This window comes from Ruditapes philippinarum, unplaced genomic scaffold (assembly GCF_026571515.1).
Source record: "Ruditapes philippinarum isolate M1 unplaced genomic scaffold, ASM2657151v2 ctg1680_1_1_1_1, whole genome shotgun sequence".
Taxonomy (NCBI): Eukaryota; Metazoa; Mollusca; class Bivalvia; order Venerida; family Veneridae; genus Ruditapes; species Ruditapes philippinarum.
In genome coordinates, this window is record NW_026866822.1 from 249708 (window position 1) to 267875 (window position 18168).

The 18168-nt window shown below is 32.6% G+C and overlaps 2 protein-coding genes across 2 annotated transcripts in view; both read right to left on the reverse strand.

Annotated features, from left to right (window-relative positions):
* LOC132733807 (prominin-1-like) lies at positions 1-15540 on the reverse strand. Its single transcript, XM_060720492.1, has 18 exons — positions 15518-15540; positions 15036-15087; positions 14426-14514; positions 13884-13966; positions 12990-13142; positions 12252-12381; positions 11822-11883; positions 8999-9098; positions 7962-8111; positions 6836-6865; positions 5887-5919; positions 5063-5116; positions 4672-4740; positions 4079-4147; positions 2884-2976; positions 2346-2461; positions 1626-1682; positions 1-1056 (listed from the first exon to the last, which is right to left on the reverse strand). Exons 3-18 carry the CDS (start codon positions 14477-14479, stop codon positions 1014-1016), a joined length of 1296 nt encoding a protein of 431 aa, XP_060576475.1. The 5' UTR covers positions 14480-14514; positions 15036-15087; positions 15518-15540; the 3' UTR covers positions 1-1013.
* The window catches only part of LOC132733810 (prominin-1-like), a 17320-nt gene continuing 14161 nt past the window's right edge, over positions 15010-18168 (reverse strand). The window contains exon 4 of the mRNA XM_060720496.1: positions 15010-15087. Within this exon, the coding sequence (XP_060576479.1) occupies positions 15010-15087 (78 nt within the window). The remainder of the gene's footprint in view (positions 15088-18168) is intronic.

Sequence of the window (18168 nt, forward strand, 5' to 3'; positions counted from 1 at the left end):
CACGCTTGAAGTTCTTACTGCTTTAATTCATCACAAATATTCTGTTTTCATAACTTATAATCACGTCTTTTATTGCCTTCAAGTACGCTAAATGTAGTCTATCGTTATTGCGCGTTTGCTCTACGCAGAATGCGCATGCGCGAAATGCAACATGTATGCTATGGAAAAATCGTATTGTAAAAAGGTCTATATGTCTGAAAAAATTGATATTCCAAAAATATGCATTAACAAAACTTCTGTGTAAATAAAAATACAATTTGGAAGATTTCTACAAGAAAAACAACTTACATATAACAGACAAGTATTTCAAATGGAATTTGAAATGACATCACAGTTCATTGGTATTAAACCCGTAAAAAAGAATCACAGCTTTTTGGACCGGCAACCCAAAATTTTCATATTCAGCCATTTTCTTTGACGTAATATAATCGATTTAAATTCTACATGTAGTATCGGAGACAAATATTAAAAAAAGTCTTTTTAACGCGACTTTTGTTGTTTAAATAAATATTATTCGTAGTTGCTTAAGTGTAATGAAGGTTTATATTACGCGGTGGACATAGTTCTAGAGCATAAATAAAGCTCTCTATTAAACACACTAGCCTAAGCAAACTTCCATTTACAAACTTGCATTAAATTAAATTATTTTTATATATACGGGCATTGTGATCTTTGAACATCAATAGTAACAACATTTAAAACATTAATTCTTCATAAAAACGGGAGACAAAAATTATAACATAAACATGTCGACATAAGTGGTAAAGAGATAATATGTGTAAAAAAACGCTGGTGCAGTTACACGTTCAATAAGAGTTTTTAATTTTTTTCGTATTTTTCATTTTTTGATACTATGATAACATGATTGGTAGCTGATTGCTCGTATATCATAGCATTTTTCTCTTCTGGCATAGGATGGTTTTAAGACATACAAAAATTTAAAATAATAAGAAAATTGAAATAAAAGTTCAGTTCGTTCCCAACTAGTCCATGTTGTATGTCGGGCGTCTGTTTTAAAACTGACTGTCAGGAATATCCGAGTGTCCAACCTTGTTACTACAAATAAAAAATCAACAATAAATGTTTAATCTATGATCATTCTAAAATATCATAGCTCATAATGATAACAAGTTGTACCAATTCTTGTAAAATGATTCTCTCATCTATGGTGGCTGAATGCTGCTATTTCGTGTCTTTGCCCCTCAAAAGTTGAAAGAGAAGACACGATGATAGTGCTCACTTTTCCAGCCTTTGCCTTGTATGACTTTTGAGAGGGCTCCGACACGAAGACACGATAAATTTAGGCGAAATAGCAATATTTTAATGGTTGAAAACTCGAGGCCTTCATCTGTAGAATTATCGTGTCGGTGGGTAGAAAGTTTCGTATCGGCGTCCTATATTTGTCGTGTCGTCGTGTCTTCGCCTTAAAAGGCGAAAAACGAAGGCACGATAATTGGCTACCAGACACGTCAGTGGGGTCTATAAAGCATATGTTGAATGGAAATAAAGATGATACTACAGTCATTTAATTACAAGCATTAATATATAGATAAAAGAGCTGACGTTATTAAGTACTGTTAACATCTATATAATAATACATGAAAGTTGTATCTAATATATCATACCTTCTAAAGTGATCATTTGAACTGGAGTCGTAAGCGTTATTTGTGTCACCTTTAGGTCTGTAGGAAAAATAAGAAAATAAATTGTTTCCATTAGGGATTAAAGAAAACACTAACATATTGGAATAAAATGTCTGTTTGAGGTACATGATGTTTCAGTAACAACATTTTATCAATGGTTTCTAAATAAAATTCCACTATACGATACAAACCGTACTGGAAATCCTGAAATTTATGATATATATTTATGAAATATATTATTTGAAAAAACCTCGCAATCTACAGTCCGCTTTTGTATCAAAATTCTGCAAATTAGAGATCCATTTAACAATATGGTCAGGCTTTCATAAGTTTATAGAGCATTCATCTCGTTCAATCAGAATACCTCCAGATTCATCCTATTTTTCAAGGTTGTTTTTCAAAAAATATATTAAAAAGTAAGTTATTGTAAATTGAACAAAAAAGTAATTTGCACTTTGCAAACGGCACTTAGGAAAATAAGAAAAACGAAAATAGGCCAGAATGTTCAAAATTAGTCACGCAGTAGAAATATGATAATTTGAATACTGCAAGAAACATTAATATTTACATATAACATGAACATTATTTCTTGAATTGTGGATGTATTTATTTTGTTTAAAATCTAAGTAAATTTTAATCAAGCCTGATTTTCTTCAAATATTTTTGCTCATCTAGAAGAATGCAGCTTTTAAGTGTACTCACATATCTGACTCTGCGTCACTGTTCATGGTGCGATAATGTTTGGCAAGCTTTACAGAAAATACAATACTTGGAACGAAAAAGAATAAACACCATCCGATCGAGAACCAGAAACCATTCTGAAAATACATGATTATATTGAATGAGTGTAAGTTTAATACTGAATTTATTGAACGAGTTGTATAAAATTATATTATGCGATTCTCTGAACTTTTACGAATTTAATATTATATTTATCACATACCAACATTAAAGATCGTTTGAATGGAAAAAGAACCAAATTTCATTAGCGCCTATAGTTTAACGCTAGTTTATGCAATGAAAACGACGTCATGTCATTAAACATGCACGGCGTGTAATACCATTTTTACGGAGTCGCACAATCGGCATGGTCTTGTGATAATTTATTTAGAGATGATAGCAATAAAATACTAAATTTATTCAGATGTCCAATAAATCTCGTCCGAAATTGTTCGATAAAAATGATTGTTCATTCCATTGGTGGAAAAAATATGACAGAATGCAAGAAAAGGGAACTTACGAATGAATCAACAATGTATTTGCACACTGACGTCAATATAATGGAATCATAAAGGTTCCATAATGGTGTACATTGACCAACGCCATTCTTGATCTGAGAAAAAAAACATAGTATATTTATAATATTGAATACCTAATAACGTTGACATTAAACGTGATGTTCACAAAAATAATGAATTAAGCAGTAATGTAATGATGACGAAAATGATAATGTTAATACCAAACATTGTAATTGCGATAATAATAAAGTGATATATAGTAAATGTGATGTTCATTAACATAATGAAGTAATGAGATAACCAGTTATCGTTAAGATAACGTTAGTGATAATGTTAATATTAAATGTGATAATATACGATTATGATGAATAAAAAGTCAACGAGATGTTGACAATAATGATAACAAAATAGTTACTGTTATGTGGACGATATGATAACATTAATTAAAAGTAAAATAAAATGTTGACGATTGTATGATAACGGATGTTGACGAAATTTTTAATATACTTTACAAACGTGGTTTTGAGGATACTGATAACATAGTTGTTTAACGTAGCTTTGCCAATAATGATTACGTGGTGTTGGGGATAATGATAACATAGTACTTTAATGTGGCGTTGCCAATAATGATAAAGTGGTGTTGAGGATAATAATAACATAGTTCTTTAACACGGCGTTGCAGATAATGATAACGTGGTGTTTGGGATAATGATAACATAACTAGCAAACATGGCATTTACGATAATAACAATGTTGTGTTGAGGATAATGATAACATCTTAACGTGATGATAAAGATAATTAGGACATTAACACCTACTATGTTGATAATAATGATACTAGTTACAAAGGCAATGTGGTTTTGACGATATGATTACATTAACAGTAAATATGTTGGTCGCAATAATAATGTCGTGGTGTTGTTGATAATGATTAAATGAATACTTAACGAGATGATAACGACAATGCTAAGATTAACACTAATCATACTGACATTTTTGATAATGATAATAAAATCTAACTGTTAGTATAACAACGATGTAGAACACTAAAAATCAATAACGTGGGTAAAAATGATAATCAAAGACAATTACCAATCACCACTTTTAAAATTACAATGATTATTACATTCATTCTCAATACATTATCTTAACTCGCCCTTTTATTTTGCAAAACAATATGAATAGCTAGTTACTTACCGAGTCTTTTGTGTTGTCTACATATTCATTTGCTATATCCAAAATTTCCTGTTTGTATCCATTTGTTATCTGAAAGGAAAATCAACTGCATTCTCACTTTGTCCGACAAAATGATGTAAGAATGTCTTACAACACCGCTTTGTCCGACAAAATGATGTAAGAATGTCTAACAATACCGCTTAGTCCGACAAAATGATGTAAGAATGTCTAATAATACCGCTTTGTCCGACAAAATGATGTAGAATTGTCTTACAACACCGCTTAGTTCGACAAAATGATGTAAGATTGTCTTATCACACCGCTTTGTCCGACAAATTGATGTAACACGATTTGTCCGACAAAATGATGTAAAATTGTCTTACAACACAAGGATGTTAGATAGTCTTAGAACTTCGGCTATTTTATTGGTTCTATAATTAAAAACGAAACATTCAATACTGAGTCGTTTATGATAGCTCCTCAAGTTTAGCTTACTTTTACTGCCCATGTATATAGGATAATTAAACGTGGTATCAATATAACCTATGCTGAATTGCCACAAACAATAATTGTCTGAAAACGATTAGTCTAAAGAAATACTGAACAATTATTACCTCTGTCATTTTAGATCCTATCTGACTGCTCACGTTAATTAAACTAGCTCTAAACTCAGTTTTCCACTTCTGAAAACAAATACCAGAAAAATAGAAAATTAATAGACTCATAATTATATGTACAATTTGTCACATGACAAAGATAGGATCACTAAATGAAATGATGACAAGCATCTCTAAATGATTTTGAAATAATATATATTTTATTTATGATTTAAATGAATACAACATGTTTATAATAAATTGTCAATATATAGAGACATGAATGAACAAATGATTAGACCTTAATTTCAAGCGGTACACGTTACGAAAATAACAAACAATAGCAATAAATGTTAAAGATAAAAATTGCCTTTTATAAAAAGTAGATACAAATTCAAGTCATATTTACCTGAACTTCACCTTTAATTTTTTTTAAATCTTTAAGGGCCGATCCCAAATTAATCTGAAATTCAAATGTATAGCATATTTATTATTTCACACATACACAGACGTATACGATTAATATTAACTGGAAAATATTAATTGTTTCGATTTATTTTTTTTTTCATTTTGAACAATATTGAACTAGCTGAAACTGTTTTAAATTAACTAACTATTGAAATAGTGAAAAAACATAAATTATTAAAATTTAGATAGATGTCGAGTTGGGTCGTCTTGCATCACTTGACGCCAATATTTCTGAGACAATCGCATCTTCTCGGGCCTTTCTGGATCCGTCAACCTTCGGATGAGGACATTGTATATACAGAACGGGTCAACGCGAACAAACTAATACAAATAGTGATTTAATCATGAGAGTTGTTGACTAAGTTAATCGCAATATATCGAGTAAATTCCCGAGTAAATTAAGTACATTTATAGATATCAAACTACAAATTATTATGTTTTTGAAGAAACCAAAAATACAAAATGAATACCTTTTGACATGAAGTTCGAATTAAGGTAGAATTGTACATCAGAGGGTATTTCTAAATTGTGTTTGTCAGACATGATATATTCAAACATAATTTTACCAAATTAATACTTTATCTTTCTTTGGCTGTCAAATATATACATCCGTCACAAAGATTACACCTAAAACCACGCGATAGAATAGAACAATGGTTAATCATTAACCATTACGACATTTTTATGAATAATTGACGTGGTGTTCTGATTTATTGTGAGAATTATATCCTTTAGAAAACAAATATATATACGTATGTGGTTTACCATGGAGGTTTTGTAGTGTGTCACTGATGAATCCTGAAATGATACAATGATAAAAAAATTGTTTGACATTTGTTTGCATAATTTTTTGTAACAAGTGCATCATAGCAAAAAGAAAAAAAAAACCGAAACATCCCACATGTTCTATTATAAACCAAACTCAATGACGTAACTCAGGTCGATGTAACATTATTATTTACTGCGTTCTATTGTACACATAATCTAAAAATATTCTGACAATCAATTTTGATATTTTGCGCTGTTTGAGCTTGTTGAAGCGTTTGAATGTTTTTTATTATTATTTTAGGATAATATTGCATAAATAAAATGATTTCTGATTTCTCTGAACAAAGAGAACAAATGATCTGAAATTTTACGTATTCGTTTTTTTGTCTAGACCTACAATAAAATGTATCAATATCTCGAAAAAATACCGTCATGTCAATAAAATCTAGAAATAGTTCTTTAAATGTTAATAATGAAATATATGATGATATCAGAAGTTTTTTAGCTGGGTTTATATAACGTTGCACCAATACAGTTATTATCACATGGCGACGTACTAGCTTTACTGGTGTAGGAAAACCTCTGATGTCCGTCCATGCATTATTTCAGGCAAGAATGCGCACCTGAGTAGAACCACCGGCGTTCCGTAAGCTAGCCGGATAGCTTCCTCACAAAAAAGAATTAAAAGTCCCTGTCGGGATTCGAACCCACAGCGGTGAGGGCAAGCTGCTTGAAGTGAACGATATTTATCACTCGGCCACGGAAGCCCAATATCAGAAGTTAAAACGCACTCTATCACAAAGGGTGAAATAATATCACAATTGCGTCATTTTACGGTTTTAGTATTTGTTTTAGATTTATTTTTTTAAAGAACCGAAAATAAATCAACATTATAGTTAAGTCTAGTTTAGTTTTAAGTACATGTAATTGTTGGTTGTTCACTTACCACGACCGGTAGTGTTGTAAGCACGACCATCTGAAATAAAATAACAACAAAACATGTTTACTAGCAAATAACGTCACATGCTGCTTGACAAATAAGTTATTTGAATGGTGGTTAATTCGTGCCATTCGTGTTTTCGCCCTGCGACCCCACCAAGGGAAAAGTCGAGAATAAACAAGTTAAAATGGCGGAGGCGTGGAGCGAAAAGCCGCTTAATTAGACAGAGCACAGTCATGGCGTAGAAAAATAAATAAAACCATGCTATCAATGACGGTGTAGTCTTACCATGCTATCAATGACACTGTTATCTTACCGTGCTATCAATGACAGTGAAGTCTAACCGTTCTATCAATGACAGTGTAATCTTACCGTGCTTCTAATGACGGTGTTGTCTTACCGTGCTATTAATGACACTGTTATTTTACCGTGCTATCAATGACAGTGTAGTCATACCGTTCTATCAATGACAGTGTAATCTTGCCATGCTATCAATAACAGCGTAATATTACCATGCTATCAATAACAGCGTAATATTACCATGCTTTCAATGACAATGTCATCTTACCGTGCCACCAATGACACTGTAATAGTACCGTGCTATCAATATTAGTTAAGTCTTACCGTTGTACCAATGTTATCTTACTTTGCTATCAATGAGAGTGATATCTTACCGATGTTTCAAAATGAAAGTGCAATCTGACCGTGCTTTCAATGACAGTGTAATCTTACCGTTGTATCAATGACACTGTTGACAGTGTAGTCTTACCGTGCTATCAATGGCAGTGTTATCTTACTGTGCTATCAATGACAATGTAGTCTTACTGTGCTATCAATAACAGTGACGGCTTACCGTGCTATCAATGACAGTGTAATTTTACCGTGCTATCAATGACGTGTAATTTTACCATGCTATCAATAATAATTTAATCTTACCAATGTATCAATGACAGTGAAATCTTACCGTGCTATCAATGATAATGTTATCTTACTGTGCTGTCAATGACAGTGTTATTTTACCGTGCTAACAATGACAGTGTAACTTTACTTTACTATCAATGACAGTGTAGTCTTACCGATGTATCAAAGACAGTGTTATCTTATCGTGCTATCAATGACAGTGTTATCTTACCATACTATCAATGACAGTATAATCCAAGGCATTGAGTACAGTCTGTAGCTGAGTTAGACTTTGAGTGGCTTTATTCACGGCTGATCCAGCACTTATTCCACTACTACCGCTCAAACCACTTAAAGCATTGTCCATTTCTGTATCAATGCTCTGAAAAACATGTTATTCCGAATACATAAAAAAGGAGGTAAGGCTACAATGAAATATGTGTACGATTATTCCTTTCATACAAAATAGTATTGATCCAAACAAATTATTTTCTTTGATTTTACCACCACTTGAAGGTTATTTTTTCTATTTAGGTTTTCCAGTCACACAGACATAATGGTATGTGTTATTCACCAGATTAAGCTCTTAAAGTAATCTCCGGGTATTATCTTTTGGAATTCTTACGAAAATATACTTTGGTTACACCAAAAGCCTTTAGCAGTTTTTGTCGATGCTCGCAACGGTTAAGAGCAAATATTACAAAGTAAGCAACATGAACCGCCTACAACTGAGATACCGCACTATGCGTTTTTACCTATAAGGCATTTTACTGGCGTATAACAGCTGAGGAAAATTAAAGAAAAATTGCTGCATCATGCTTTAAGTAATAGAAAAAGCATCGGAACACGAGGCTATTTTAATTTGTACGAGGGGGGTGGGGGGTGGGGGCGTAGCCGCCGAGTATTAATCACATTGCAGAGTGTTTTGATGTTCTTTCTCTATTGTATCATAGTCAAACATAAAAACACGGTCCCTGTTGTCACATTATGAAGCCCTGGGAAAAAGTTACTTATGAACGAGCATCTGAATATGATATTTCTGTCGCGTTCTCTTCCGACACAATAAGTAAACCCCAGCAGAAATGAGCCAATCATTGGGCATGCTCTGGAGTGCAGGTAACTAAAACCTGCACTGTGTATGTATATGTATACGATTTAACTCTGACACATTTTCAACAGAAAGATCCCCAACTATAATACAACCTAACATAGGATGTTACTTTGTATTTTCGCAACTATATATCGCAAAGAAAATTATCATTTACATACCGTTAACTGTGCCGCTAGAGTTGTATCCAGGTCAGATAAATTGAAGCCTTTAGCGTCTAAGTGGAATGCTTCATATGCCGCCTTTCCATCCCGACAATCCCTGAAATATAAATCAACATCAATTAAATTAAATAGTAACATCGCAATCAACAAACTGGTTTAAAAATAAAATCAGACGAATGTTGGTACGACAAAATGACTTTCAATTACAGGTATTACCAATCAATATATAGAGAAATGTATAGATTACGTTAATAACGTCCTGTGATAAATGGAGTACAATATCACTGCGGTATACCGTACCCCGGATATTGCTCGATATTATGAGGACTTTCATCCCATTTCGCGACTTTGAACGAGGTAAGAAGGTAGGTTCAGTGACGATATTTAGTCATTTTGAATTGGTTTGATATTAATGTTATAGAAAAACAAATACTTCGATAATTTCTCTAATTACTGAAACCCCAAAATTGTTGAGAAATAGCTTTGAAATGTAATTAGGAGGTAAAATTCGCCTCTTTGCTCACGTGAAAAATGAGCTCCGATCAGTCAAATTTGATGTTTTTGTGCATATACTTCCTTAAAAGAAAAAACTTGAATCGAATGAAATGTGAAAATGATGATAATGTTTATGTTGTAAATGTTCAATCAACTATAGAATCTCAGATGACCGTGCATTTTGAGAATAAATACAGATGTCCGTGTACCGAGTATTGCGTTGGAGTTGCCCGCCGGTGTCACGAGTATTGCTTTTTAGTGTAACGAGTATTGGTTATCAATATAGAGTAAATGCAAGTAGCAAACACAGAGTATTTCCTACATTTAATTTTAAATCTTATTGTGTATACTTAATTACACTATATGTGCATTGACTGAAAACATCTGCGATTAATCCAGATTTTCATTCCTGCTCATGAAAAATCTCAGCAATTTTCCGTGTCTAAAAAGTTCTCGTTGCTATCGAAGGATCAACCTTTCCAGAATTTGTTAATAATTATTGCATATCTTACTTTAAATAGTAAAAAAATGCATCCAAAGTGCATTAATGCTGCCTCAAGATTGTCAATAGTATACGGTATTGAGCAAGTCTGTCAATACAATGTATCTAATATCAACCGACTTCCTACTAAGCCAAAAATCCATATAAAGGTAACTTTCGGTCATTTTGTACCTGCACTCTAGCAACGGCAGACCGTCTGCAAGTGAAATTTGTTACGTCATTAGCAATGAGTTATCGTATGAACAGCTAAAAAGCGAATAATGGATTTTAATAAGATTATGATAAAGGGCAGCAGATGCAATGAAAAAGTTATGTTCCTTATAACCTTTTATCTCATAAAGGCGTGTTTAGAAGGTTTTACACCCCACCCCTGTGCCCCCTTCTGTTTGGGGCATTAGCCCCTCTAATCGCCGAGAGGATTTGGGACTTATGGGGGTGGGGGCTAAAATGGTCTCAGGTCGATTTAAAAGTACCGTGTATAATCAACGCCGAAAACCTTAGACTTTATCTCAATCAATTGAAAAATTGCTGCACTTTGAAATCAGTTTTGATGGGAAAACAACGCAAAATGGAAATTTTTGGCAATTTTGAGACGTCCCCCAGTTGCCATTTAAAATTGAGTATGCTATTCCACAGGCTATGGCCCAGCCAACATTTGTACCCAGTTTGATCAGTATTGAAGCATTTTTTATTGTTTTATAGCATTTTTTATAGTTTTATAGCAGTTTGAACTTGTAAAAAGAGGCTTAATTCAATGATCGCAATGCTCATGCAGTAAAAGGTTAAGACTATACCGGCATGCTTGGACGGCATAAGCACTCGGGCCAATATTTTACTAAGTGTGTCGATATGTTTCTTAAGGCAAACTTGCCCTGTAAAAACCTATCATTAATGTCATCTAAATATGTTTTGTTATCCTTCTTCTTTTCAGAGATGGGTCTCCTTGATCACAGTTTCTTGAGACATGTATTTAAAGATTTTTATCGTCAACTTCGATGGTTCTACCCTGCTCCCGAGCCTGCTTCCGACCCTGCAAACACTTTATTTCATATAAAGTGTGATTTTCAATCAAATGGGAAATTATATCTCTGTATTTGCCCGTAGGAAAAGAACAGTAATAACACTGAAAATCCATTGTTGAATCAGAAATATTTGAATAAATATCATATAAACAGAACATTATAAGCGAATATATGGAATCGATAGACAGACGTGAAAATTAGACTTAAATATCGATTTTCCATTTTAATATGCTCATTCTGTTTTGCAATACACTGTACACTAAAGTTGGGCTATTTTGCAATACTCTGTACACTTAAAATCAATACTCGGTACACTTTCTTGTATCTTTTTAGGCCTGTATCTTTTTGTAATTTCACACTTTTTGCCTGAAATTTGGACAACGCATACTTGGATTGTGAATAAAAAAATTGCTCGATTCAATTTTTTTATATTGGTAATATAATAATTTCTTACGATTCTCAGTATCGCGGTCAGTATTTTCTAGTGAGCAGCGGATCGTTGAGGGGTAGTTTAATCAATTTTAGAAATACCTGTAATATTTTTACGTGTTTAAGAGCTACAAAAATACCTCTAGATATATAAAACCCGTTGAGACAAATGAAATAGCCATTAGTTTGGAAAATATCGTCGCTGAACTTACATTCGTTCGCCGTTCAAAGTCGCGAAATGGGATGAAAGTCCTCATAATATCGAGCAATATCCGGGGTACGGTATACCACAGTGAATATGGATAATATAGAATGAAGTAGTGTGATGTTGATGGAAAGGATGAAGTTTGTACAAAGTAATTATCAGCTTACTTCAGCACTTGTGCCAATGAGGAACCAAACATTTTCCTAGTGTCGAACTGTTTGTCAGCAACCTAAAAGAAAAGAAATGTCGTGTGTATTTCTGATGTTTTATATTATTTATACGTTAATTTACTTTTACAAGTATCTTATATTAATTTATACACATGTCCAATGAAGACCTCTTGATTGAAACAAAATAAAATATCAGCGTTTGTGTATAATTTAATATAACATAAGATATTCTAGATGGTTGTATAAAAACCATCTTACACGCTATACTTTGTTCAAAATAAGCATTACCCTTTACAAATTTAATTGAAAGTCCACATTTTCTTAACCACGCTTAAGTTGTTAAGTTGTTTATTTATATAAGATATAAACTTACATTTTTCAAACATAATCAATTAAAGATAAAACCAATCACTTGTGTTTTACTTACTTTAAGGAGCTCAAAATCTGGCGGTGATAACGGCTGACAAACAAACCTCTCAAGGATAGAACCGACCGAAAAAGTGAGCGTCGTCAACAACATGAGGAGCCAAGAGAACAAGAAGATAAAAGCGACAGACCTGAAATTAAAACAAGAACACCGGATACATAGTAAGCTGTAATTGTAATTTAAGCAAAATAATTGCAATAATAATGATAAAAACTTTATTGAAAGAGGCAATACAATAAGGTATGTCCAGTCTTCCCTAGAAGTCCATTAAAACATAATAGAAAAAATAGATAAAAAATAAATAAATATATAAAACTTTACAAAATTTTAAGTCAAGTAATTCATGGAAAAAGGACTAGTTAGGGCATATTTATATTCGTTTGACTTCTGTACTAAAAAAAAAACAAACAACAGACAGGCCAATAACAAATGAGTCTTTATAAGTGTCTGAGTTAGTTGCTGTATTTTATAATAATATAGAACATATCATACTAACATTTTGGTAGGTATGTAGATAAGTTATTTAAAATGTTAAGCAAATGTAGAAAGTTCCAAGAAGACGGATGCATACTAATTATGTACTTGATATTTACCAAATAAATTCATACATTTAAATAAATTATAATCTGACGATAAACATATACGTCCTTTGGCAAAAATCACAACAACAACAAAACATGTCCAATTATTTTTGAAGCTCAGTGAAATAACATTATATTGTTTGAAAGTATAACTTACGCTATTAACATGTTACCACCCGAGTTTGAGACACAGCCCCTATCTACTGGTAGAGTCCTCAGACCTTGACCGACCGAGCCAAAAACCATGCCGAAGAATTGCAGGAGAACGATAAGTGTTATGATTCCTCCGAGGACATTGCCGCCAATGTGCCTGTAACAAAATATCAACATGATTACATCTTTTTTTACAAACTAAATTGTAATATTTTGTTAGCAATTCAACCAAGTCACGAGTATTTAGTTGCGTATGTTTGGAACTGCAATAATACTACTCCAAGTTACATAATTAAACAACTGTTGATGTCTAATACACTTACAAGGAATTCTCAGGCAAATTAATAACAAAAAATATTAAAATGATCTTATGTACTCAAATCATGCTAAAATGACAGTTTTGAAAGTCCTGACATGAATTTCTGTATATATTCTATATGTTTTGGATTTTAGGCGTAAATACATTTACACAAGTTGAACGAAATCTAGACGCCGACAGAATCACCGAGTAGTTTTTTTAAAAAGGCATATGACTTGAATAAACCCTGGACGGTACAATAACAGCTATTGTGGATATTGTATGATAGAAACAAGTCTAAGCCATTCATTTGACATGTTCTTTAACGTTTCTAGATTTCACTGTGACACCTATTGTGAAATCTTAACACTCTAGCCTGGGGTCAAGTTAGGAAACCATCATTTTATTCTTTATAAGGAGAATTTTTTTGTTCCTGTGACTGCCTAGTGTAATGATTTTGAGGACATTTACACAAAAATGAATGAAAGAAATTTCATAACGAAGAAATGAACATTTTGCCTGTGTCTCCCTATAATGCTTTAGAGATATATACAGTATGAATATAGTGAATTATTACATGTATTAGATACAATATTATACCTGTATTTATCGAATGATTGTGCAGTGTCTGTGAAATCCCTTGCTTGATCTTTGTAAGACTGAATATCTATACCGTCTTTGGCCTGCAATGTAAATGATTATTTTGTATCGTGTTTAATTCTGGTAAATGATGCACATTCTGTTGATAGTAATATGATTATAGCAAATAAAATATGTTATGAATGGGTTGTTTGATCGCTAGGATGTCATTAAAATTTATTTAATATAATCAAGCGAGTATTATTTATACTGAATATTACTTCTTTTTTATTCAATAGATACAATCTTAGTATTCCCATTTTTTGAAACATATAGATTCATGAAGAGTTCCGACAGTTTTTAAAAAGTTACGGACTGGTTCTAATTAAGTCGGTTTGACTTTTTGACTGTAAGGCACTGCAAAGGTACGTGGCATCAAAATTTCGACCTGAAACTTTGAATCATTTCGGAGATGCCAACCACTTTTTTAATTCCTTAGCCTTCATTGTTAAAGAGGTAGATGTAAAACCTAAATTAAACATGTAAAATGTCTTTAAACTTACTTCTGTTTTGAAACTTTCTATGTCAGTAACATATTTTTTTACTTTGGTTTGCATTTTATCAAAAGAGGTCTGTACATTTGTTTTTATCCCTGGAAAATGAAACAAAAATCATAACAATTATCACCAAAACCTGTTCTATTATCGTCATTAACATCAACAAAAATAACACAATAAAAGTGCAAATATTTGAAAGATTTATTGCAACTGGGTATGATTGTTTTGCAGGGATTGTAAATGGGTTTGCCATCTTGTAATTTGATCATTACAACTTCTTGTTACGTTAAAGATATCTACGAGTAGACAAGTGTTTTTATTTGCGTATTCCTGCACATGTAAATGTTCTTTTATCAAAATTATATTGTAATACAAACAACGACATGTTGCCTGTACTTCTTTCGCTTGTTTTAACAATTCCTTTGCCGAACTTGAAAGTTGCTTATGTGTAAGGAGGACAAAATTTGTTCAAAATGCAGAAACTACCATATGAGTAACTTTACTTTTCCGGTATATGGATAAATATTGTTAAAATACACGTATGATAACCGTAATATCATAACAGTTAAAATAATTCAAATAAAAGACAATTAGATGTACTGTTTGGTCAATTTACCTGTTAAATCAGGAAGTTTGGCTCCTATATTATTCCCAATTTCATCTTTAACCTGTAATATAATGAAAAACGTTTACGATCTCTGTTGAATTTATTACATTTTTTTGTACAAACAAATGTTGAATGTAAAAATGCAGATCTGGCGGTCTGGCGGTCGGTCGGTCGACCTCTAGGTGTGTGTATTGGAACTCCTAACCTACTTAAATGTTGATCTCGCGTAGTCCACAATTCTGAGAAAAGTAACCAATTTAATCTGTGTATTTGAAAGATAAATATATTAAATAAATATAAATGTACTTTATGCTAAACATTTTACTTAAAAATGTGCTGTAATTTTAATGAACTTAATTCATCTGGGTTGAAAAAAAGACAACAGATAAGCATTAATCACCACCTGGATGACATGCAGCTATCTTCAAGACTTTGGAAAGTTGTTATATTTAATTGCATATATTATAAGATATGTTTATATATTACATCACCTGTTTTACTGCATCATCGTTTTAAAAACCTTTTAAAAACTTTTTCCTTCTGGGGGGGGGTTTTTGGGGGTTAACGGAAATGATAAGATTTTTTACAGGGTATTAATTTTTGTTTTTTCCATTTTACTACTACTTTCCTCTTCAGCCATTACAATTTGTTTTTGGGTTCCCAAAAATTTCACTTTTTCGTAATAAAATTCGTTTTAAACATCTTGTGCGTTTGGTCTAGGGCCCCCAGCAAGTGTTTGACTAAAGGGGAAAGAGGGAAATGAAAGTTATTTTCCACAAAAAAACTCCCGGGGCCCTTCTTTTTTAGTTGGGGAATTTTTAAAAAAGACTTTAAACAAAGGGGGGGTTTTGTAGCGTGATTTTTTACTGTAAAGGGACATTTTTTTCCTCTTCTTTAAGTGTATCCCTCCCTGCTTTGCCCCAGTTTTTAACAAAAATAAAGGGGGTTGCCCTATCCTATTTTGAAATGAATTCGAGTTTAGAGGACCAAACTTACTCCTCGTGTAGCTAGCGGATCGGTCGGAATGGCCCCGACTGAATTACTGTGCAGGTGCCTGCAGCCGGAAACAACTTGTCATCATTGTCGTGGTAAGCATTAGTTTGCTTGTGTTGTCTTATCTGATACAGCATCAAATGCCTTCACAGCTGACTGTATATATCTGCTGCAAAACACATCACCGTTTCAATTTTAAAACATACAATGCATGTAGACGTAACTATCATATCAGTGAAAATTGTAAAGCGAAAAAGTAAAGTTTCTGAATCAAGCAAATTAAAGTGTTGGATGCCAATCAATTTTGGAATAATTATCATTTATGAGCAACGCTATGCCCAAGTTTTCATTGGTAAAAGTCGTTCCCCTAACTATAAGGGCATGGGGTAGAAGGAGTAAACTGTTTATAACGGGAATTGATGCCAGTTCTGGCCAATATTTAAAAAATTGGGCAGGAGAAGTTAACTTTCACCATTCAGGTTCATATATTCTATTTATAAATATGTGTAGGACTACAAGTGTCAATGTGTGGTACCCGATGTGACCGGCATGGCAGACAGACCCTCTTCAGATATGTAGAATAAAGTTTATGATAAGTTCATCATATAAAATTGACAAGGTACTATTTTTTTTGAAATAAAAACCAAATAAATGACATTATTTTAAAGTAAGATTCAACTTACTAAGTTCCAATCTTGTCCAGTGCCTCCGTTTGATAAATAGTTTCACTGCAAAACTACTGATTTCTTTCTCCATCGCCGCTATAAATTATTTTGAAAAAGAAGAAAAAAAAAGTTCACAATTTTTAACCTGACACATATTACTAATGATAAATGTTTATCCCATATCATGTCATACTTTTTTTCAGAGAAATAAACCAAAGGTGTATATATAACTGTGGTATATCAATATGGTTATCTATTACCATTTTATATCACCATGATTATATCGGCATGATTACATGGCTATGATAAAATAACCACGATGGTATATCACTGTGCTCATGTGACTCTGATTAAATTTTTCATTGCTTATACCAACATGAATATGAATGATAGAATATTGCTATGCTCATATAACATTTGACCATATCGCTACGGCTATAGTATTATGGTTATATAGCTATGATTATTTCACCATAATTGTATAGCTAAGCCTATTTTACTATGGTTATATAGCTATGATTTTATTTTTACCTGTATTGTCGAGTTTATTCTCGATCGCTGCTCTTGTTGTTCAAGATTTTTGACCCCTATGACCTTTGCTTGCTGGAATGTTTTAAATATTCATGGTTGAAAATGAGTTTAAACATATTTCAAATATTGTAAAAGAAGAAAATATGAATGAATTAAACCAGAGGGCCATAATGGGCCCTGAATCGATCCTAGAAAACAACGATTTTTCAGTGATTATAGGAATAATTTGTCAAATAAACTTGTAAGAAAGACAAGTCCAGCTACTTCAACTTGCCTCTCTAGTTGTAAAGTTTCCCGACACTGAGTTTTATTCAAGATCTCTGAATAGCAAACAGGTCATGACATTACGACTGTCTCCCAGCTAAAGAGTCTTTTTTTTCAGAAAAAGTGCATAACATGTACACATATATGGAAAACATTCCAACATGGGTTGTTTTCATAATTAACTATAATTTTGAAGAATTGGCCACGGACTGGGACACTTCAGCTTTAGCGGCCCCCTAAAAGGAGCCAATCAAAATTAATATAAGCAAACTTTGATAAAAGACTACCTAAGAATGCTACATACAAAGTTTTTAGTGGCCATACATCAATTAGTCCTGTAGAAGGAGACGTTTAAAGGTTTTCTATTTTTAACTTTATCGGTTCATAAAAGGGGCCGAGCAAATTTGATAAAAGACTACCAAAGAATGCTACTGGTAAAGTTTGGTGATCAGCCAATAAATTAGTTCAGTAGGAGAAGATGTTAAAAGGTTTTACAATTTTTAGCTCTAGAGGCCACTTAAAGGGGCCAGTCAAATTAATTGGAACAAATTTCATAACAGACTATCTAAGAATGCTAATGACAAAATTTGGTGGTCATCTATCAATAAGATCAGTACAAAAATGTTTTAAGGTTTTTTCTATTTTAGCTATAGCAGTCCCTAAAAGGGTACAATTCATATGAGCAAAAT

Coding starts and splice junctions, on each gene's coding strand:
- LOC132733807 (XM_060720492.1), bottom strand. CDS start 14,479: ATGCAAACCAAAGTAAAAAAATATGTTACTGACATAGAAAGTTTCAAA. Junction 12,382..12,989: donor GGTGGTAACATGTTAATAGC/GTAAGTTATACT, acceptor TTTTAATTTCAG/GTCTGTCGCTTTTATCTTCT. Junction 8,112..8,998: donor CTCTAGCGGCACAGTTAACG/GTATGTAAATGA, acceptor CATGTTTTTCAG/AGCATTGATACAGAAATGGA.